We start from the raw sequence: 22,031 nt of genomic DNA on the forward strand, positions 1-22,031 counted from the left end.
GCGAGCCCCCTCCCCCTCCCCCTTCCCCTTCCCCCCTCACTTTCTTCTCATGGCGGCGACGACGAGGTGCCCCCGCCCCGCCGTCTTCCCCGTCTCCGGCGGCTCCCCACCGCCGGATCCACCACCACCGGCCGCCGCCTCCTAATCCCACGCTTGCTTTGCCCCTGCCGCCAACGCTGGCCCACCACCCTCCTCCATCCCCGCGGCTTTGGCGGCGTCACCGCCGCTTCGCCGCCCACCGGAGTCCACCGCCCACTGCCGGTCCTCCGCCGCCCACGGCCATCCCTCTAAGCCCCGAGGAAACCCCTCTCTTCCCCCTCCCTCAACCCCCCTCCTATCCTCACCCAAACCCCAAACCCTAATCCGCCGGAGTTGGGGTGTCGTCGGCGCCGGAGAAGAAGGGGAGCCCGCCGGAGTTGGAGGAGAGAAGCCAATGCACAAATCTTGGTATGGATCCAATGATCAAAAAACTGTAAGATTTCATCCCCAAATTTCATTCGAATGCCATATAGCAATCTCAAAAAAAAAAAAAAAGAGGTAAGATCACTATCACTCCACGGAAAAACAGGGCGACGCCCGCATGAATGATGTGCTGAATTAACGAATGAATGGGCCGGGCATGCACGGAGTGGACCAACTCATTCTTTTTTCTCAAGTTAAGGAAGATGATTAATTGATTATATCTCCGGCCTATGTATCTATGCTGTGTTCTTTTGCTGGCTTTCCCAACTTACCCTTTTTTTTCGTATGTATGTTTTTTAATTGTTAAACGGTGGTGTGTGTTTTGTAAAGAATAATGGAGAAGTAGAAGGAGAAGATTATTCAACCATATTAATGTTTAATTAACCTCAAGCTTGTTGACACGATAGGGAAATATAAATCTTATGAGTATATGAGTTTATAAAAAATGATGATCAAATATTATAATGCTTGATTTAAGACAAAACAAGTAATTTGAAATAGAGGATTAAATTCTAGCCCGATTATCTCACATGACATCCTTGCTCATTCTAAAGTCTAAACCCACTGGTTGTCTAGTTTTGACTTCACCGTTGACCACGCTTGTCCTCAAGTAAACACGCATACTATAGATAAACCAAGAGAACTTCAATATATTTGGTCTCTTTTGAAACACGGGATTAACAAAACATAGGAATATGAAAAGTATATGATTTTTACAGGAATGCAAATGTAAAACACAAAAAAAAAGAATGATTTGTTTGAATAGATATAGACCGTAGGAATCAAATGCGAGAGATAAACTCAAAGAAAACTTTCTGAGAGGTTGGAACTCTTGCTAATTTTTTCTTCAAAATCTATATACATTGAGCCATTCCTTTGGAATTTCATAGAATTTAAAAAGCTCAAATCCTTTATTTCAAAGAGCTAAATAGGAACATCTTCTATGGGATTTGAATCTACAAAATTCATTCACAAATCCTTCGTCTCTCAAAAGGGCCTTAACGTAATAAATATCAAACATACTCCAACAATAATTGAAAAGAAAAAGAAAGGATATTCAACCACATTAATGTCCAGTTAAGTTTGAGCGCGGCCAACCACCTTGAAGAAAAATCCAACCACGTGATTTGAAAAATTGCTACGCGTACGATGAAATTCGTACTACGTTAGGTCCCATATTTATCGCATACACCAGAGACTCTGTGTTCGGGAGGAGGGTTCCCAACCCCTCCTCCCTGGCACACAAAATAAAACATCTATTATTGTATAATTAATTAAGTATTTACTAATTTTTTTTAAAAAATAGATTAATATGTTTTGTAAGCAAATTTCGTATATAAATTTTTTTAATAAAAACACACCGTTTAGCAGTTTTTAAAAAGCGTGAGCGCGAAAAACAAGTGAGGGAGGTTGGAAAAGGGAGGTAACGAACGGAGCTACATGTATCGTACTATCATCGTATCAAGTTTAGTATCGTACTATCATCGTATGAAGTTATATCGTACGTATTAGACTGCTGCGTGGTCTGTGTATCAATATATACATTTCTCGTACGATCTATATGACGACTCCTGTGGTATATGATGCGTGCAATGCCTCCTTTTCTTTTTCTCTAGAAGTTTTCATGTTCCCCAAGTCAAACCATACGGTGGAATAGATGAAAGAATGCACGGTTTGCAATGACGGTGAGGTTTGTGAGTTACTATTCTCTTTCATGAGGGCGCCTAGCTCTTCTGTGTTTTTTCTTCTAGCAATTTTACCATTCAACATATTTAGTATCTCGATGTACCATATTTTATACATAAAAATTTAATACCTCGAGGTACTAAATTTTACACTAGAAAGTATCTTGAGGGTATTAAATTTTATACTAGAAAGTATCTTAAGGTACTAAAAGTTTATGATATTTTAAGGTGCTAAATTTTATACTAGAAAGTAAGTATCTTGAGGTACTAAAAGTTCATGGTACTTAAATTTTACACTAAAAAGTATCTTGAGATATTAAAGTTTATGGTACCTACAGATGCCAAATATATTTGGATAGTAAAATTGCTCGTTCATACTGGTTTAATGGCCCATCAACTTTGATATTTGCACATGGCCTATTCACATCATCTCGGACAATATCGTTACCAAATGATGGGTGTGGTTATATTTACAACGCCGCATTTTCTATACTCCCTCCGTTTCGAAATGTTTGACACCGTTGACTTTTTAGCGCATGTTTGACCGTTCGTCTTATTCAAAAACTTTTGTGAAATATGTAAAATTATATGCCTACATAAAAATATATTTAACAATGAATCAAATGATAGGAAAAAAATTAATAATTACTTAAATTTTTTGAATAAGACGAACGGTCAAACATGTGATAAAAAGTCAACGGCGTCAAACATTTCGAAATGGAGGGAGTATAAGAAATCATCCTTTGACAGTACAAATCAACATTGTAACCACGTTATAAATTTAAAAAATTAAAACTGTAAATTTCAATTCTAATATTAAATTTTTTCTAGTACACTATATAAGAGAATTACGATAAAAACAATCGATTATTTACTTGAGAAAGTAGATAGAAGAGATAGAAACATATATATACTTTACATAAAAATGTAAAAGAGATGACAATCACATAGGCTAAAAACGACTGCAGACATCAAGCTTAAAAATGTAACACCATGTTTTCTATTAGCAAAACCACAAAATCATCTCCGACAACGTTGGCATCGCGGCGCAACCGGTGGTCAAATTAATTGACTGAATTAATTACTGCTTCGTAAATCCTCCATTTCGTGTGTTCGATTGACACTAGCACTGATCAGGACAAGAGAAAAAGGGAAGAAGAAGCCAAAGCCATTGTGCTATCTCTCGCAGAAAGATAGGAGAGCCTGATAGGGAGATGACCATATGCGGCTGATCTACCATCTACTTCACAGTAGTAGAATTTCTCAGCATGCTAGGTAAAAAACGGAACTCTTTCGGATCATAAATATTAATTTCATGTCTAGGACACGATTCGTTTAAGCTGTTTAAAATTCAAGTTCCGCTAGAAGCACGGGCTGAGTTGCCAAACATCTGCTTCCTCCGTTTTTTAATATATATACAACACCGTTTGATTTTTAAGATACGTTTGATCATCCGTTTTAAATAAAAAGTTGTGTAATTATTATTTATTTTTATTGTAACTTAATTTATCGTTAAATGTTATTTCAGCTTGACTTAAAAATATTTTATATGTGCAAAATAATTGAATAAGATAAATAATTAAATATTTGGACTAAATCGTGGAAATCAAGAACGAAAAAGAGAGGCACGTGCTGACGGTGGCCGACCGGCCTTCCTGAAGGGGGCTCGCAGTGCATCAAGCCAACCAACCGGCTGTTGGCTGATGGCAAAATGCGGGAAATTCAGAATTCACTTACTTCCTCCATTTTTAAATATAGCACATTTAGTACGAGTGAGTTAGTTTAGAAAATGAACTAACTATCCTGATTAGATATTTAAAATATAAAAATGGAGATAATACAATTTAACATTAAGTTATTATTCACGTGTCACGGGTATGTCGACATGAACAATACGGAGATCGGCAGTGGCATAACCCCATTTAAATCCTATAAAAATACTACACAATTTCTGAAAATTGTTAAGTTGGGTATTTTTCATCTTTGTCCCTCATGGCGATCTCGCGCATTGCTGTAGGAATTTATAGATCTATATATGAAGAAAAAACTTAGTACTTAAAATATGATAGGGATCATGGTGTACAACTTTTGAATCACTATGTTAAATTTTAAGTTGCAATTCTCTGTCTTCTAGTTAGCTTTATTTCAGCTAGATCACGAAGAGGAACGATGCTAAGAAGGAACTTAGCATCAATTATCAATTATTAAGAGAGAAGAAATGGTGAGAAAACCCAGCGTTGAGGGGCCAACGAGAGCACCTGGTAGCTCCCTACCACCGGGCTACAACGCCGTTCTCAGCAGGGGGCCACCACCATCCTTCCATATTCGGCCAAAACACTACCTTATAAGTGTGTTTAGTTCACGTCAAAATTGAAAGTTTGGTTGAAATTGAAACGATGTGATGGAAAAGTTGGAAGTTTATGTGTGTAGGAAAGTTTTAATGTGATGGAAAAGTTGGAAGTTTGAAGAAAAAGTTTGTAACTAAAGTCTAGGTCACGGACAAACAGGAGAAGAAGAAGAACATGCTGCTTGTTGTGACTGCACCGACGTCTTTCGTGGAAGGACGTGATCCTGCGGTCCGGCACGCCGTGGAATAACGCATGGCGATCAAAGACCAAGGACGATTGGAAGGTAAGCTGGCTCGGCCCTTCTTAAGGAGGCTCAAGGTGAGCCAGAGGCCATGATCACATCATACCTTCTTCCTAACCTTGCAAAATTAGGGAACAATTAATTCAGCTACTAGTAGCTGAATTTGGAGCTAGCTAATTAACAGGATGTTCAGAGCTGCGCAGCTCCTCCTCAGGTACATATCAGGCTTAATTGTACTGTGTTAGTGAGAGTGAGACTCCAAATTACTAGTTGATTAGGATGACTTGATAAGTGCATGTCCATTTGTGTGGCTGGCAGGGAGACGAACAGAGCTCTTGGGGCAGCAACTTCGCCTGCAGGCTTCGTCAGTGGCTTCTCCACGGCTTCCAACTCTGCGCAGAGGTTCGCTCTTTGGTCAAGTTCGTTGTACTAAAACGTATCACATCATAAACTTTTAAACTTTTAAAGAATTATATGTAAGGATAGTGATTGAGACAATTAGACTATGTTTATTTATAAAATATGTATATATTGATGTTGCAGGTTGGCTGGCAAGGTGGCTGTCATAACCGGTGGAGCTAGCGGCATCGGCAAAGCGACAGCCAAGGAGTTCATCGAGAATGGCGCCAAGGTCATCATGGCCGATGTCCAGGATGACCTCGGCCACTCCACCGCAGCGGAGCTCGGCCCGGACGCCTCGTACACGCGCTGCGACGTCACCGACGAGGCACAGGTCGCGGCGGCCGTCGACCTCGCCGTGAAGCGGCACGGCCACCTCGACATCCTCTACAACAACGCCGGTGTCATGGGCGCCATGCCGCAGGACGACATGGCGTCCGTCGACCTCGCCAACTTCGACCGCATGATGGCGATCAACGCCCGGGCGGCGCTTGTCGGCATCAAGCACGCCGCGCGCGTCATGTCGCCCCGCCGCAGCGGCGTCATCCTCTGCACGGCCAGCGACACGGGCGTCATGCCCATGCCCAACATCGCCTTGTACGCCGTCTCCAAGGCAACCACCATCGCCATCGTGCGCGCCGCGGCGGAGCCGCTGTCGCGCCACGGCCTGCGGGTGAACGCCATCTCGCCGCACGGCACCAGGACGCCGATGGCGATGCACGTGTTATCTCAGATGTACCCCGGCGTAAGCAAAGATGATTTGGAGAAGATGGCGGACGCCGCCATGGACGCCGGAGAGGTGATGGAACCTAAGTACGTCGCTAGGGCGGCGCTGTATTTGGCTTCGGACGAGGCTAAGTATGTCAACGGGCACAACCTCGTCGTTGACGGCGGCTTCACGTCGCACAAAGGATCCGACACACGTTTGAATTAGCGATGTGTCCAACTATAGATGGACAAATGGACCGCTCGGCCCGGGCACGACCAGACACGGACCAATATGAATTAGTCACATGTGCTCCTCATTGGAATAAGTCTGTTGTACCTCCCTCATCTGTTTGGGTTGTCTTATATGGCTGGATTAAGTCAATTTTGCATCCCTCGTCTCCTTGGGCCATGCCTTATGTGACTAGAAGAAGTCTATATTGCATCCCAAATCGTTGGATCGGGTCGTGCCAGGCCGGCATGTCGTGCCAAGGAAAAGGTCCAAGCACGGCCCAACAATCGGGCTGTGCTGGCACGGGCCTAACAACAATCGGGTTGTGCCGTGTCTAGGCCGGGCCAAAACCCCGTGCTGTGGGTTGAGCCGTCGGGCCCTAAGCCTTTTGGCCATCTATACGTCCAACTAACATATATTGAACAGACACCACTACTTGTCTTGGTAGTCTCGTTAGAATAAGATAAGGTTGTCACATATGTGTTGTCGGAATTAGAAAAATATCATTGATATGATGGTAGAGTTATTGCTGCATGACTCTAGTCATATAATTTAAATTCTGGTTTTCTAAAAGAAATGTTAAATTTTGGTGTTCATAAGTATGATTGTGTGCATCAGTGGATTACAGTAGACGACTAGGCAATTTTCATAATTTACTATCTATATATGTACAATACAATAAAACAAAACTTGCATGGGCAACTCTAAGGAGGTATGATTGTGTCATCGTAGTAAATTTATGTTTTAAATTAAGGACACATATATAAATATTTATTTATAAATTATTTTTTTAAGTTGCTAATAAATCATCCGGATAAGCATAAGGATAAATGAAACGATAGAACCCTCAATCTATCGCAATCGTTGAGTCACTGGTAGCCGCGCCACAGCCATTGCAGCTGCTTCCTTTCATTGACAGCTTGGAGGATAAGACACGTGCAAATTGCCATGGAAAATTGGCAATGCCACAAGAGAAGAGAAGGTCCACCTTATCAACAACAATTAAGAGAAACCATGTGGAAGAAGCTGACACTGTACTGATTCCGGCACGCAATAATAGAAGACAAGAGACAAGGGGTAGGTAAGATGGCTGGCCTTCTTAAGGAGAGGCCATCTGTTAATTAGTACTACCTGATTTCAAGCAAAGGCTTGATCAGAATTAATCCATTTAATTCTGCTCTGCCTTGCAAGGAACTTTGCCTGCAGGCTTCTCCATGGATTCCAACTCCATCCAGCGGTTTGCTGCTCTTTATTTCAGCTCCTTTGCTGCGAATAATTATAATTTAGACATATTCTTTTCTTAGAGTATAGTAGTAATGTACATTAGTCCATATAATTAATTTTCTGATACAATAGGAATAATTTTTATCTTCGGCTTCTGTCATAAGACGGTGTATTTATGGATGTCGCTTGCAGTTTGGCTGGCAAGGTGGCTATCATTACCGGTGGAGCCAGTGGCATCGGAAAGGTTACAGCAAAGGAGTTCATCAAGAATGGTGCCAAGGTCATCATCGCCGATGTCCAGGACGAGCTCGGCCACTCTGCGGCGGCCAAGCTCGGCCCGGACGCCTCGTACACGCACTGCGATGTCACCGACGAGGCGCAGGTCGAGGCGGCCGTGGACCTCGCTGTGAGGCTCCACGGCCACCTCGACATCCTCTACAACAACGCTGGCATCATCGGCGCCATGCCGCAGGACGACATGGCGTCCGTCGACCTCGCCAACTTCGACCGCATGATGGCGATCAACGCCCGGGCGGCGCTCGTCGGCATCAAGCACGCCGCGCGCGTCATGGCGCCGCGCCGCAGCGGCGTCATCCTCTGCACGGCGAGCGACGCGGGCGTCATGCCCATCCCGAACATCGCCATGTACTCCGTCTCCAAGGCGACCACCATCGCCATCGTGCGCGCCGCGGCGGAGCCGCTGTCGCGCCACGGCCTGCGGGTGAACGCCATCTCGCCGACGGGCACCAGGACGCCGATGATGATGCATATCATCTCCCAGATGACCCCCGGCGTGGGCGAGGACGACCTGGAGCGGATGGCGGACGCCGCCATCAGCGCCGGCGTGGCCATCGAGCCGGAGTACGTCGCGAGGGCGGCGGTGTACCTCGCCTCCGACGAGGCCAAGTACGTCAACGGGCATAACCTCGTCGTCGACGGCGGCTTCACAACGCATAAAGGAGACGACAATCGCATGAATTAATGACACACCCAACTAATTAATCGATCGAACACCCTTGTTCGTCGACTCGTCAGAATAATAAGGTTGTGGTGCATATGTACGTGCATTGCACTTGATAGTGCAGCGGCAAGGAGTGTGTCCCTCCAATTCTCGTTTTTTTATTCCCGAATTTTGGCTAATATATATGTTCTCAGAGTTATAAAAACACCGTTACTTTTTTTTATAATAGAATAGAATATTTCGGCATTTGCTAAGAAGAGCTACAGCTAATTATTGCAATCTAGCACTCTAAAAAGACCATTACTGTGGTGTAGGAATCATGGGCAGGGTTTAATATATCAGAAAGGAGAAATTTTTCGGAAATTCCCAACGAAATTTTCAAACAAAATTTGAAGTTAAACAACAAAATTACAGAAAATTTACCTAGATCAGAATATAGGTAAGTGATCAAGTCCAGCTAATCCAAAGCAGAGTGACAGGAGAATGATGAAATGCACTTTATGCAACGATGCTAGGCCAGCTTTGTGGCTTGTGTCTTCGTCCTCGTCGTGCCGAAGAGCCAAGGAGCTGCCGCCGGCGACTCCAGAACAGTGTTTTGCCGAAGTTCTTGACCGGAGCATACTGTGTATTGGGACTCACCGATAGACCCAAAAATTTGAAAATTTCGTTCCGGGATTTTGAACCCTTGGTCATGGGTGCATCACTTCGATCATCAAGATTTAAATTTAGCTTTTATAAATAGAGTCATTATAAATTTACAGGTTTGAAAAAAATACCATTACTATTCACGAAATTAGAAGCATGCCATTAAAATTTAGCATGCCTTCGAGATATATCACTGCTTACCCTTTCGCTGAAATTTATAGATTTTTCTGACCAAATTGCCCTCATCTTCTTCCTCCATCCTCTTCTTTTTTTTTTTGCCCTCATCACCCTACATCTATGAACTGGACCGGCATATCCTTTTTTTTTTTTTAGAAACACAGCATATCACCCTACCCCTATGAACTGGACCGGCATATCACCCTACCCTTTTTTTTTGAGAAAATCACAACGTCCTTTTTTTTTTAGAAACACAGCATATCACCCTACCCTTTTTTTGAGAAAATCACAACATCCTTTTTTTTTTAAGAAACACAGCATATCACCCTACCCCTTTTTTTTTTAGAAACACAGCATATCACCCTACCCTTTTTTGAGAAAATCACAACATCCTTTTTTTTTAAGAAACACAGCATATCACCCTACCCTTTTTTGAGAAAATCACAACATCCTTTTTTTTTAAGAAACACAGCATATCACCCTACCCCTATGAACTGGACCGGCATATCCCTTTTTTTTTAGACCTTTTTTTTAGAAACACAGCATATCACCCTACCCCTATGAACTGAACCGGCATATCATATCTTGAGATTGACGAAGTCACCACAGGCGCCTCGCTGTCGACGGGTATGTCGCCTACCACTAAAAGAATAATTAGCCATAAATGCGAGCACCCGTGTTAAATCTAGGATTTGAACCTGGGTGGGCTGGTTCCACCACAAGAAAGCTAACCAGTTGAGTTATGCTCACTTCGCGGCTACGATTTGATTTGAATCCACACAAGACACAACTCGCAGGGTACGATTTTTTAAATTCAATTGGCATAATTTATTAATGGTAGTCGTTACAACAATAATAACATATTCCTATTTATTATTAAAAACGTCAACGGACAAAGTCCAGTGAGGTGAGGGCAGTTTTGGTCTAGTATTAACCCTTGAATTATTTGACCTCGTTGCCGTGAGAAAAATACAACCTCTTACTTTGTGTATACCTACTCCTTACGTATGCTGGTCGACGCACGACTCTCCCAGTGTGAAGTCTAATTAAATTTCTAAGTTTGAGAATTAAGAAATAAAAGGTTGTACTTAGTTTAGTCCTAACTATATTTTTATTGATTTAATAGTTTTAAATTGACAAGTACCATATGACAGTACAACAATCATGTTTGTTAACCTTTAACTAACTAATTCTTTAAATCATAGTAAACTCCGTTCCTTCGACGCTGTTGACCGCTATGATTTTATCTTCAACTAGTAAAAGCTTTTAAATTATAATATTTTGATGAATGCAAGCAGTATAGTTATATTTAAGCATGCAAAATACCTGGATAACACGACATATTTTAAATACTGTTTTAGCTTATACATAAATAAGTATCTGGTGTGAAAAATTTTGAAAAAAAATATTTTTCCACCATTTTACATGAATATAAATGGTTAGAAGGGATTGACATGTATATATTGTTGTTGTAAAGTGGGTGTGCGAATTCGGAGCGAATTTGCATGAGGAGTGCGTAAACCTATGACTTGTTTGTGATGTCATCATGACTTGGACAATTGGACAAGTCTTACCTCCAATGTAGTGTTATTAGTTACTGTGTGTTTTATATAATATACATATGATCATTTATGTTTTTGAAAAAAAATCAGCAAGTATAAGAAATATGTCATCATGATGTCTTAAGTGATAAATCAAATTACAACAAAGTAAATAATAATTACATAATTTTTAAATAAAATAAACGGTCAAATATATGTAATTATTATTTTAATACTACATTGGAGGTAAGACTTGTCCAATTGTCCAAGTTATGATGATATCACCAACGTATTACTCTAAAATAATGTATTTCTCAATGGTTAGCCGTTAATTAAGAAACAACGGTTTCTAAAATAACGGACATATGTTTTGAAATGAAGAGATCATAAAGCTCTAACGCTGGTGATGAGCAGTCAGCACTACTACCGGGCCCAAAATTGGAGTATGTTTATTGGTGTAAAAAAATTAACTTCGTTTCTGGTATATTATAATACATGTGATGTTTCCATGACCACTCAATATTGTTATTATTTTCGCATTAATTATATTCTAGAGCGCAAAGAACAGAGATTTCAAGTATATATGAATAGCGACAACGGTCACGAAAATTTCCGATCAACCAAGCGTCGTCTCCATAGTACGTGACAATATATAAAATTTAGTTTTTTCTAATTTCTTTCATCATCATATTGTTATTGACACTGAATATTAAATTGATAGTTATAATTAATTGACGGCCGGCTGAGAATCGTCTCCTAAGAGATGCTATCCATATCAACCATTATTTACATCATTATGTATGAAAACGGAATTTGATATTTTCTAGTCCAATAAAACCCCTTATTGACTCTCATACCTTAATTGATTCTCAGCGTCTAGACTGTTTGCATACATTTTTCAATTTAAAGTTTTCTTTCACCAATATGGTTTCTAGATCTATTAGTATTATCATTTCAACAATAATAACAAACAATTAATTGTTAGGTTTAGGTTAGACTAGGCACACAAGTACTCATATATACGACTAAATTATTCTTTCAGTGATAAGTGATATGCTAAATAGTAACACAATACAACGACTTTATCATCTTAAAGAGATGGGTCTAATCTTCGGAGACGTTTATAGATATAGAATGCGCGTGTGCACGTCATGGGTGAGTGTGCACATAAACACGTATATATGAGAGTGTGACCTAAACCGTGTTTTAAAAATAAACAGCAAACTGCATAGGAAGATATGAACGCGATTATATGATCGTCTATGTACGAAGATCAAAGAAAAGACCTGTCCATAGTTTAGGTCTAGAATATGTATATTTACGGTCGATCGAATTTGACCCTGTTGCCGTGAGCCAGCAGATTTCGAAGAAAATTCAGCCCCATCTTGCTTGCTTCTTCTACAAGTATACATCCTTGTATATGAACATGTACTCGGAGTCCTGAAATTAGTAGTGAATGGTCATAATTATAGCTAATGGTTTTTTATTTGTTCTAGATGAGTTAGTTATTCAGGTCGAGTTTAGTTCCAAACTTTTTCTTCAAACTTTCAACTTTTTTATCACATCAAAATTTTCCTACACACAAATTAACTTTCATCTTTTCCGTCACATCATTTCAATTTCAATCAAACTTATAATTTTAGCGTGAACTAAACACACCCTCATTTATGTACCTTTTAAGTTAGTTATTCATTTTATCAGAGGAGTTTTTTCTTTAAAACAAAATTTATTAGAGGAGTTTGGGACTTGTCCCATCACCAGATATATGTTTTCAACAACAAAATTTATGGTGCCTATCCACGTACAGTTCCACACAGGCTGAGAATATAATTAATTTCATTTCCATTATATACATAAAAGTGTAGTGGTCAGTGCAGATTCTTCTCGACCGTGTGCAGTGGTGCAATGTCTGCATATTTCTCAAGTCAAATCACGCGGTGGGAAGAAAAATCTCACAGGGTGTATGTGTTGGAAAAGGAGGCCTCATATAGAACTTGTAGGTCATCTCCGTTGGATATACTCCGTCTGTTTTTTTTTTAATAGATGATGCTGTTAACTTTTAAAACTTATATTTGACGATTCATCTTGTTTAAAAAATTTATATAAAGTATAAGATATAAATTATACTTAAAATTACTTTGAGTGACAAAGTAACTCACAACAAAATAAATTTTAATTATGTAAATTTTTTGAACTAAGATGAATGACAAACATATAATAAAAAGTTCATGGCATCACCTATTAAAAAATAGAGGTAGTAATAAGTACTATATCTATTTTTTAATAGATGATTGATCAATTTCGTGAGGGAAAAAGTACTGTTGGAGTAAAAATGTAGGAAAAATAAAATCTGCTTTAAGATCTCTTGTTTCCCTTTAATTTCCTCAACGCAAGAACGAGCAAATTAGTGATCGTAATGATACGGGTTGTTCGCTGTTGTATCCTGCCCGCATGACCCTCAACGTGTGAAAAGATAGATGATGATTAAAGTGCTAGGTACTTGTTTTTAATAATGGAATTAATTTTGATCTGTATTCAAAAGAAGCTATATCGTCAATTATCATATTTTTTTACAACTTGATTAAAAAAAACATCTTAGAATTCCAACCTTATTATATAGACATAGCACCCATTTGACGTTGAACACAAACAAAAGACAACATCGGAGAGTAACTACGCTGTAAATTAGTCATCCATCCAGACTTGCAATGCCATAACCATTGAAGCCGATCTGATGGGAAAGCCGAGGTCAAGATATATAGGATATCCTCGTCGCTATGTCAATCGTTAATAATATTATGGCCGGATTTGTCTTAAAATAATTTCCAATATTATAAGTTTCCTATATTTTTACAGTCTATACTAGTAGTCCATAATAAAAAGTAATCTTGGTGAGCATGACACTGTCCAAAAGTCACTTATTTGTGGCCACAGGGAGTATTTATTATATTAGTATTGTAGATAAATAATAAACTAAACGGCATTATGTTATCTTCTAGGTAAAAAAACTAGCATCACCAACAGTTTGCACTCTTTGTCAGGAGATTTTTTTTTTACCAACCAACTCGGCACATCTCACACATTTTTGTAAGTGGACAATTTTTTAGTTTCTTTGTAAAAATAAATGGGGCCTATATCCCGAAATTGTTTTTTATAGTTACTGTAGGAGAAGTTTTTGTGGTACAATCTTATATATAGTAGTAAATTTCATAAAACATCACTTATTATGGTCCAAGTTTCGCAAAACCATATATAGGAACTTTGACGTGGCACATAACCCCATGTATTATGATTCTAACATTTCACAAAAGCACAGTAATAATTATTTTGACTTTGATCTACCACACTTTTAAGGTCTACAAGAAAATCTCAAATTTATAAGCATTTTATCCATTATATATATGTCATATCTATTTTTTCTATTTTTTCTATTTTGATATAGGTGTATGACAAAATAGTTAACATTGTGGTTTTATGAAACTTTAGAACCATAATACCTAGGGTTATGTGCCATATGCCAACTTGGACTATAATAGATGGGGTTAATGAAATGTACTCTATATATAGTATAGGGGATAAGTACATGGAAAATAAAGGGGAAAAACTCTGCATACTATGAAATTACGAGGGAAGCCCATGAGGAAAACATTGGTCTAGAGGAAACTGACAATTACCCCCCCCCCCCTCCTCTCCATTTGAAACTATGAAAATATACAAGGTCTACTGGTAAAAAATATAAGATGTGTTTGTTTTCCGTAAAGTCAATATTTAAAATTCTGAACTAATAATTAAACTAAAAATATATGTGTCAAGTGCTATGCATGTAGTATCACTATATTGGTATTTGAAAAATATTTTTATATAATATTAATTTATAGTTGTTGATAATATATTAGAAAGAAAATATTGGCCTAAGTATAATGTTGGAAAATTTGTATAAATCTATTACGTCTTATATTTCCAAATGGAGTACTCCCTCCGACTTCATATTAGTTGTCGGTGAAGCAATGCATTGTGTGGATGATAATTCCTACGTTTGAGCATTTCTGTGGAGGTTTATGACGAATTTCACCCTGTTAATTAAACTAATTAATGAGTTAATGATATTGTTGTTTGCAATATCAATATTGCTTCCACTACCATGGTGCATAATATGACTAGGATGGTGTCTTTAAAATTAAATAAGCAGCCACCTAAAATGAAAAATAATGTGGTAAGTGAATAAATGAGGAAAAAGAAGAAAATCATGTCTTGCATGAGACTTGATTTCTGTACAATATCCAAGACATCATGTAAGATAAGTAGCATTAAATTTAAGTATGGAATAGTGATAATGTGGAGTTTATGGAAACTATTTATAGTGTCTTGTGATGAAATGGCCTAACTAATCAGCTCCATTGCAAGGGCAGCATGGTGTGGTCTTCTATTTAATTTAATATGGGTAATGTAGGAATAGTTACCCTAATTAATTATAACTTGATATGTGAGATTATGATAAAAATATCAATAAATATGTAAAGTTCTAGATTCCTATGACCATCTGCATGACGACCAGCTGGCAGCTGATTAACTAACGGCAGTACGATCTATCAACCTGAAACCAATTAATTTTTAACGAGTTTGTTAACTTATTTTTCTTCCTTCTTAGTACGTAGTAGGAGTATATATAATATATACAAATAGCCGGTCAATTTTGATCTTTCAAATTGAGAATACGTCCTCTCGACCTATACTGGTCGGCGTTCAAACAAAAATCCATATGCATATGCATATGCATATGCACACGTAACGCGGCTATATCTAGCCTTCTTATATTAAGGAGGTTCGTAGTATCCATCTTTGTCGATCGAGCTAGAGCCAACAACGATCAGCTCCATTCTGCTTCTGCTTTATTTCTACCTTGCTAATTTTATTAGGATAGTAATTAAGCTTGCTTAATTATTCGTTCTACCAGGATGTTCAGATCAACAGCGCAACGCCTCCTCAGGTATGAGTTTGAATGTTAATTAATTAGATCAAGATATATTGAGGAAGCTAATTTGATTTAAACATGCATTTTACACAAATCTTTGTTTGCTGTCTTCGAAATTGTAAAATGCATGTTTTGAAACCAAATTGACAATACATATAGTTTTTTCATATATTTCTTCACAAACATAGATTTGTGTTCTCGCCTATATAATTATATTTGCATTGCCATTTCTATTTCTTAGTGTGTATATACATAGATAACATGATAACTTGTTGTCTGTTTTTGTAATGTTAACATGCAAGAGAAAAAAAGTGTATTTACGATATGTATAATACATTAATACTTTAGGTTTAAGGCCAGGGTATAAGGCTGCTAGTACCGCGTATTCGTATACGTACATGTGATCTGACCGCGTATTCGTATACGTACAGGGAGACGAAGAGAGTGGTTGGCCCAAGGATGACGACGATGACGTCGACTTCGCCTGAAAGTCTAATCGCCGGTGGATTCTCCACGGCGGCGAGCTCCCACCAGAGGTTGGCCGGCAAGGTGGCCGTCATCACCGGCGCCGCCAGCGGCATCGGCAAGGCGACCGCCGCGGAGTTCATCAGGAACGGCGCCAAGGTGATCATCACCGACGTCAACGACGACCTCGGCCACGCCGCGGCGGCGGAGCTCGGCCCGGACGCCACGTACGCGCGCTGCGACGTCGCCGACGAGGCGCAGGTCGCCGCCGCCGTCGACCTCGCCGTGGCGCGCCACGGCCGCCTCGACGTCATGCACAACAACGCCGCCATCCCGGGGAGGTTCCCGCAGGACGACATGGCGTCCGTCGACCTCGCCGACTTCGACGCCATGATGGCGGTGAACGCCCGCGCGTCGCTCGCCGGCATCAAGCACGCCGCGCGCGTCATGGCGCCCCGCCGCGCCGGCGTCATCCTCTGCACGGCCAGCGCCGTCGGCGTCCTCCCGCTCCCGGCGGTCGCCACGCACTCCATCACCAAGGCCACCATCATCGCCATCGTGCGCGCAGCGGCGGAGCCCCTGGCGCGCCACGGCCTGCGGGTGAACGCCATCTCGCCGGGCGCCGTCAGGACGCCGGTCCTGCAGGGCAAGGTGTCGGTGATGTCGGCGTCGTCTCCTACCATGAGCGACGAGCTGAAGCAGATGATCGACGTCGACGCGAACGACATGATGATGGGGCCGGAGGAGGTGGCCATGGCGGCGGTGTACCTCGCCTCCGACGAGGCCAGGTACGTGACCGGCCACAACCTCGTCGTCGACGGCGGGTACACCGTGCACAAAGGAGCTGACACACCGGCGGCGCGTTGAACGCAGCCAGACATATCTAAAATAAATCAACTTAGTACGAAATATAGTATATCTAGATTCGTAGTATCAAAATGTGTCATAAGTTTATTTTAGAATTGAGTAATTAAGTAGCTAGCATGAGGTGTCCTCCATGCATAAGTACCCAACCTCATCATTGTTGGAATAAAGGATAGGGTGTGAAAAAATTCTACGAGATCAGATTTAAGTTTAGACATATTTCTCAAAACAACCGCGTATGTACATGTTTTATAATTAATTAATTCCCATAGAAAATATAGTGGCATTACCATTTATTTGTTTATTTTTCAGCCGAGCGTTGAAGTGGACTAATTTTGTTCTATGTACTTGACCTCGAATAACGAATTGAATGGGCTAGCAGCTAATCGCGCTTGAAAAGTAGAGCTTTGACAAAAAGGAAAAAAAAAACATGAAGATCCTTGTTTGAGTCCTTGAACAACTCTCCGGTCTGACAATCAACTTTTCAGAAGTGAAATTTTCTTCTTCGAGAGAAAGAGGATAAGTATAGACAAATGTCTAGATCGATGTATTTTCCATTCTAGCTACTTCGGTATACTCATTTATTATCGGAAGCTTTGCAATATTAACTCGGAAATAGTTAATAATGCAGTATAAGTTTAAGGGAAAGCTTAGCACTTGGAAGGGAAAAAAACAATCTCATATGGTGGAAGATTAGTCCTTGTAAACTATGTTAGTTTAATTCTTCCCATGTTATGTTCTCATTCTTTGAAATTCCAGGGGTACTTCAAGACTAGACTTTTAATCACATATCACTTTTTTTAAAATAATGACAACAACAAATAGATTAATCAAATTACAAACAATATATCGATCAAAAGACAAAGGTGAACTAGGTGTTGATCAGAACCTTACTATCAAGAATAGGTGTGTTTGCTAGGCAAATGATTATTCCGACTGGTTTTGGGCTCATCAACTCAGGATATCCTAGTTTTGGGCTAGTTTAACTTTATTGTGAATGAAAGATCAACCTTTTTGTTTCTGGTGTAGATATGGCAAAGGGACATATATAAGATTAAGGAAGTGTCCTCTCAAAGATCAATACCTTTATGGCTCGAAAGAAACATTGCTTTCAAAGATATAACACCGTAGAATGAAAATGATTGCTTTATTTGATCGATGTATAAAAATAACAAATTTTCGGTTCATTTGATGTATAATGTGATCATGAACTCTAATGTGTGGATCCATAAGAGGATATAATGGGAGTTAAAAGGTGCAACTAAAAATCAATTTATGTGTTTTTTCATCAGAAAGTAATCGTAACACACAAGATAACCTTGCAAAAAGTTTTTTAAGGAAGGGTGATAAGCAATATTAATAGTTTTAGTGCGCAAGAGACAATTCAGCACCTTTTATTTGAATGTCAAGTAGCTCTTTTTTTTTGGCAATGTGTCTTCTTTGCCTTTAAAATTCCTCCTCCTCATGGGGCCAAAAATATATTTCAAAATTGGCCAATAGTAATGCCTAGGTAAAATAAAATGGTTTTATTCGAGGGCATGGTTTTATTTGGGACCCTTTGTGTTCTTTTATTTTATATTGAAGTGCATATCTGAACAGGTAAATGATTTAAGATAATTATTCGACTGTATAAATGAATCAACAAACTACAATAAATTTGAAAAACCGATTTAAAATTATATTAACGAAATTTATGTACATAATTTTTTAAAAGAAAATATCGTTTGTGAGCTTAGAAAGCATGCAAGTCAATCCATTCAGCAGAACCTATATCACGGTGATTCACGCTTGGTCTGTTTTAATTATTTCAGTCCCTGACAATTAGAGGATGCTTCTTATTGATCTATTACTGTTTCATTAATCATAGCAGGCTTCATTGATTCCACACACAACCACCAAACAAGATCAGCTATCAAATTAAGAAAAAAGATAATAACGCCAGTTTATGTATGTGGAGATCATTTCTCTCGAAAAATATCTGTTCAGAAATTAACTGTCGAATTTGACCTTGCCACCATGCATGAGGTTGTCAACCTTCAAGAAAATTCAACCACTTATATTTGCAAGAGTCATGCATGCATCGCGCGTCAGGGAAGCATGCATATTTATTTCTAACAAGCTCTTATTCTTCTTCCGTCCTATAATATAAGGGATTTTGAGTTTTTCCTTTCACTGTATGACCACTCGTTTTATTAAAAAAAATTTAGAATTATTATTTATTTTTTTGACTTTATCTAAAGTATTTTAAGCATAACTTTTTGTTTTTTATATTTGCACAATTTTTTTTGAATAAGACGAGTGATCAAATAATGCAAATAAAAACTCAAAATCCCTTATATTATGGGACGGAGGGAGTATGTAGTAGTAACAGTTATATATGTTCTCTAATTAAGTCAAATCACGCGGTGTTAGAAAACTCGCACGTGATAACGTATGACTTTAGGGATATGAACAACTATATGATCCTATTTGGTGGTATCTAAGATCCATGTTGAATTTATAGTTTCAAAGCTTGGATCAATTTGTACGTTAAATTGTAGTAATTTGAAATTTTAGATATTTTCTATAAAATACGAACAAAATGAAGCGCGGGAACAAAAATCATATGAGACTAAGAGTAATATGTTTAGGGCCAACTCAAACTCAAAGACGCAAAACATTAACTCAGTTATAAAATTGAATACATTAAATGGTAACGATGCCTACATGTACATATTGTTTTGAACTTTTTGATGAGGGTCTCGAGATCTCATAGATCAATTTTCTTCTCTAAGTACTACGTAAATACTAAGGAATTGTCCAAGCCTATACATGACAGAACCAATCTATTTTATAATTTTATCCTGATTATTATCACAGATTATATACTTAATTATAGGAAAAATAAATATGGTAAGAAATAAGCATAAATAATACTACCCCAATTTCAAAATATATGACACCGTTGCTTTTCGCATAACATTTGACCATTTCTCTTATTCAAAAATTTAGTTTAAATATGTACAAGTATAAGTTAGGCTTATATGGTTTCTTTGATAATAAAACAATTTATAAAATATAATAATATTTTTATCTTTTTAAAATAAGATTAATAGTCAAATGTTATGTGAAAAGTCAATGGCATCGTACATTTTGTGATGGGTAAGTACTACCTCCATATTTTAATGTATGACGCTGTTGACTTTTTTTCAACGTTTGACTATCCGTCTTATTTAAAAAAATTTATGTAATTATAATATATTTTATTATGACTTGATTCATCCTGAAATATTTTTTAAGCATGACATAAATATTTTTATATTTGCACAAAAATTTTGAATAAAACGAATGGTCAAACGTTGGTTAAAAAGTCAACGGCGTCATACATTAAAATATGAGTGAGTACTAGCTTATCACATTAAAATAGAAGCATGGATCTATTAATCCGTTGTAATAATTCCATGGACAGGATGAACCAAATATGGTTGGAAGAAACGAAGAAACATCGTATTAAAAGATTACATTGACTTTTCGATTGGGGGAAGCACCAATGTGGAAGAGCGCATGACTTCATCGACCATCAATGATTCAAATTTTATTGCCCATAAATATTAGAGTAAAATACACCGCCGGTCCTTGAACTTGAAGCGTGGTGTCACTTAAGTCCATGATCTTGTAAAATCGACATTAAGGTTCATGAACTTGTTTAAGTGAATCATTGCGGTCTAAAGCACATTTGACCGGATTGACCGTCCTACATGGCTGTACAGCGTGGCTGCATATTTGCTGTTAGACCCCTCCGTGCTCAATCCACCCTCTTCTTCCCCTAAATCCTTTTCTTTTTCTTCTCTTTCTCTCTTTTTTCACGGCCCTGCAGGTAAGCTGGCCGGCGAGCTCGCCCCGGTCGTCGTCACCGAGGTGGATCATGCCTGCGAGCCCCTCGAGCTCTTGCCGCCACTGTCGGGCTTGAGCTCGACAAGGTGGCCGTCAGGAGCTCGACGGAGAAGAAGGCAACCGCAGTCATGGCCTGGCTCGGTCTCCCTTCCTGCCGCCCCACGCCCTTGCCGGAGCCATCCCTCCACCGCCGCCGAAGAGAGGGGCACCACCGGGGAGAACCACGCCTCACTGACGGCCAGATCCGCCGGTTTCGCTTCCCGCTGGTCGTCGGCACCGGATCCGCGCCGCGACGCCTCGCCACCGGAGTGATGGATGTCGAGCTCCGCCTAGTTGCCAGCGTTGGATATGGCCTTTTTGCCAGTCGTCGGCGCCGCATCTGACCTTACCGCCAGATCCGCGGCGCGACACCTTGCTGGCGGCGTGGAGCCAGGGAGAAGGGCGGCGACAGCACTGGCGGGAGCAGCAGCAACAGCAGCAGCGAGGAGGATGAACGCGATGTGGCGGCGCAGAGGATGAGTGACATGAACCAGTGCGCGTGCCACAGGAAGGCGAGGACATTGATGCGATGCCCATCGTCCGCGCCTTCGATTCGATTAGCGTCTCCGATGACCCGAAGCACGTCGGCGTCGGGAAGCCGGATGTGGACGTGCCGAACGACCCAATGTCGGTGTCGGGACTGTCGTGGCTGGCAAGGTGCAGCTGGTGATGCAGTCCATCGGCACCGCGATCCCAGGCGTCGGCGGCAGCTTGCAATCATAGGCCACCACGCAGGACACGGACGCCTCCACTACCCTTGCCTTCGGCGAGCCGACGACTGGGCAGTAGCAGGACAAGGGGGTGACGATCTCCGGCACGGTGAAGCGGCGGAAGGAGGACGTGGCACAACGCGTGCCGACGGTGGCGGCGGCGGCGGTGCCGGGCGACATGATGGCGAAGGTCCGGGAGGCGCCCGCAGGTGCTGACCAAGGCGCGGGAGGCCGTCTTGTCGCTCACCGGCGAGAACCGCGTCTCCGGAGGGAAAGGGAAAGGGGAGAGGGAAGGTGGTGAGGAGGATGAGGGAGAGGGCAGAGCCGATGGCGAGCGGGTGAAGCCAGCGGCGGTCGACAGCAACAGTGGAGGGTTGGATCGGTGTGTAGGGGCTTAAGTGCAAATATGGGGCCACGCTGTACAGCCACGTAGGACGGTCAATCCGGTCAAATGTGCTTTGGACCACAATGATTCACTTAAACAAGTT

General features: G+C 40.4%; 3 protein-coding genes across 3 annotated transcripts; all 3 read left to right on the forward strand.

Annotated features, from left to right (window-relative positions):
* Positions 1 to 4,810: 4,810 nt before the first annotated feature.
* LOC4344198 (momilactone A synthase-like) lies at positions 4,811 to 6,232 on the forward strand. Its single transcript, XM_015791272.3, has 3 exons — positions 4,811 to 4,950; positions 5,055 to 5,138; positions 5,280 to 6,232. Exons 1-3 carry the CDS (start codon positions 4,922 to 4,924, stop codon positions 6,067 to 6,069), a joined length of 903 nt encoding a protein of 300 aa, XP_015646758.1. The 5' UTR covers positions 4,811 to 4,921; the 3' UTR covers positions 6,070 to 6,232.
* An 814-nt stretch (positions 6,233 to 7,046) lies between these two features.
* Positions 7,047 to 8,503, forward strand: LOC4344199 (momilactone A synthase-like). The gene is made up of 2 exons (XM_015791274.3): positions 7,047 to 7,309; positions 7,489 to 8,503. The coding sequence occupies exons 1-2, from the start codon at positions 7,287 to 7,289 to the stop codon at positions 8,276 to 8,278; spliced, it is 813 nt and encodes a 270-aa protein (XP_015646760.1). The 5' UTR covers positions 7,047 to 7,286; the 3' UTR covers positions 8,279 to 8,503.
* A 6,868-nt stretch (positions 8,504 to 15,371) lies between these two features.
* Positions 15,372 to 17,213, forward strand: LOC107277777 (momilactone A synthase-like). Its single transcript, XM_015790083.3, has 2 exons — positions 15,372 to 15,607; positions 16,024 to 17,213. The coding sequence occupies exons 1-2, from the start codon at positions 15,576 to 15,578 to the stop codon at positions 16,922 to 16,924; spliced, it is 933 nt and encodes a 310-aa protein (XP_015645569.1). The 5' UTR covers positions 15,372 to 15,575; the 3' UTR covers positions 16,925 to 17,213.
* The last annotated feature ends 4,818 nt before the right edge of the window (positions 17,214 to 22,031 follow it).

Source organism: Oryza sativa, chromosome 7 (genome assembly GCF_034140825.1).
Source record: "Oryza sativa Japonica Group chromosome 7, ASM3414082v1".
Taxonomy (NCBI): Eukaryota; Viridiplantae; Streptophyta; class Magnoliopsida; order Poales; family Poaceae; genus Oryza; species Oryza sativa.

Excerpts from the sequence above, each read along its gene's own strand:
- LOC4344198 (XM_015791272.3), top strand. The coding sequence starts at position 4,922 with ATGTTCAGAGCTGCGCAGCTCCTCCTCAG. Across the intron at positions 4,951-5,054 it reads GCTGCGCAGCTCCTCCTCAG|GGAGACGAACAGAGCTCTTG; the intron begins GTACATATCAGG and ends TGTGGCTGGCAG. Across the intron at positions 5,139-5,279 it reads GCTTCCAACTCTGCGCAGAG|GTTGGCTGGCAAGGTGGCTG; the intron begins GTTCGCTCTTTG and ends TTGATGTTGCAG.
- LOC107277777 (XM_015790083.3), top strand. The coding sequence starts at position 15,576 with ATGTTCAGATCAACAGCGCAACGCCTCCTCAG. Across the intron at positions 15,608-16,023 it reads ACAGCGCAACGCCTCCTCAG|GGAGACGAAGAGAGTGGTTG; the intron begins GTATGAGTTTGA and ends GTATACGTACAG.
- LOC4344199 (XM_015791274.3), top strand. The coding sequence starts at position 7,287 with ATGGATTCCAACTCCATCCAGCG. Across the intron at positions 7,310-7,488 it reads GATTCCAACTCCATCCAGCG|TTTGGCTGGCAAGGTGGCTA; the intron begins GTTTGCTGCTCT and ends TGTCGCTTGCAG.